Source organism: Propithecus coquereli, unplaced genomic scaffold (assembly GCF_000956105.1).
Source record: "Propithecus coquereli isolate 6110/MARCELLA unplaced genomic scaffold, Pcoq_1.0 Scaffold246, whole genome shotgun sequence".
In the NCBI taxonomy this organism is placed as follows: domain Eukaryota; kingdom Metazoa; phylum Chordata; class Mammalia; order Primates; family Indriidae; genus Propithecus; species Propithecus coquereli.
In genome coordinates, this window is record NW_012148019.1 from 2119810 (window position 1) to 2120536 (window position 727).

The 727-nt window shown below is 36.9% G+C and overlaps 1 protein-coding gene across 1 annotated transcript in view; it reads left to right on the plus strand.

Annotated features, from left to right (window-relative positions):
* AXDND1 (axonemal dynein light chain domain containing 1) overlaps window positions 1-727 on the plus strand; it is a 104449-nt gene that overhangs the window by 13546 nt on the left and 90176 nt on the right. Inside the window, 1 exon segment of the mRNA XM_012646528.1 lies at window positions 364-489. Coding sequence (XP_012501982.1) covers window positions 364-489 — 126 coding nt within the window.

Consider the following 727-nt stretch of genomic DNA (forward strand, 5'->3'; position numbering starts at 1 on the left):
TTTTCTTCTTCTTATCTTTGTCTCTTTTCTTCTCTCACATTGTAAGGTAACCAATGTTAACAGTTTGGTGTTTCTCTCTCCACATTTTTTTCTGTGTTCTTACAATCCTGTACAACAGGTATACAGAATTTTAGGGAGGAGCATTTTTTTCTTTTATGAAAAAGAGGATCATACTGTTTGCATTTTTCTTGCTCTTTTTCACCGTATTACTGATGTCCCAGTAGGTTAATGGATACATGTCTAATGCTTTAAAATATGATGAATATTCTGTGGTATATATATTCTCTTTACATGTATTACATTCTTTTTGCCACTTGAGGATGACCTGTTATAATGCTGATTACATAGGTCTGTCACCTTAATCTTTTAGGAAACCCAATAAAAGAGTAGAAGTGGTCAAGCTGAATGATGTGATGGATGCTATGCTAGAGAGGGCTGGTACAGAAATTCAGGAATATACAGGACCAACCAAGGTAATTGCAAAGATCAGTGTGACATTAGGTTAAAAGCATGCACCCTGGGGGAAGAATGCCCGGGCTGGAACCCTGACACTGCCTTTTATTGGCGACCTTGGACAAGTCATTTAATGCATTTGTGCCTCAATTTCCTCATCTATAAATTAGAGTTAATAATAGTATCTACTTCATAGGGTTTTTATGGAGATTAAATGACATAATAAATATAAAGTACTAGGCTGGGCGTGGTGGCTCACGCCTGTAATCCTAGC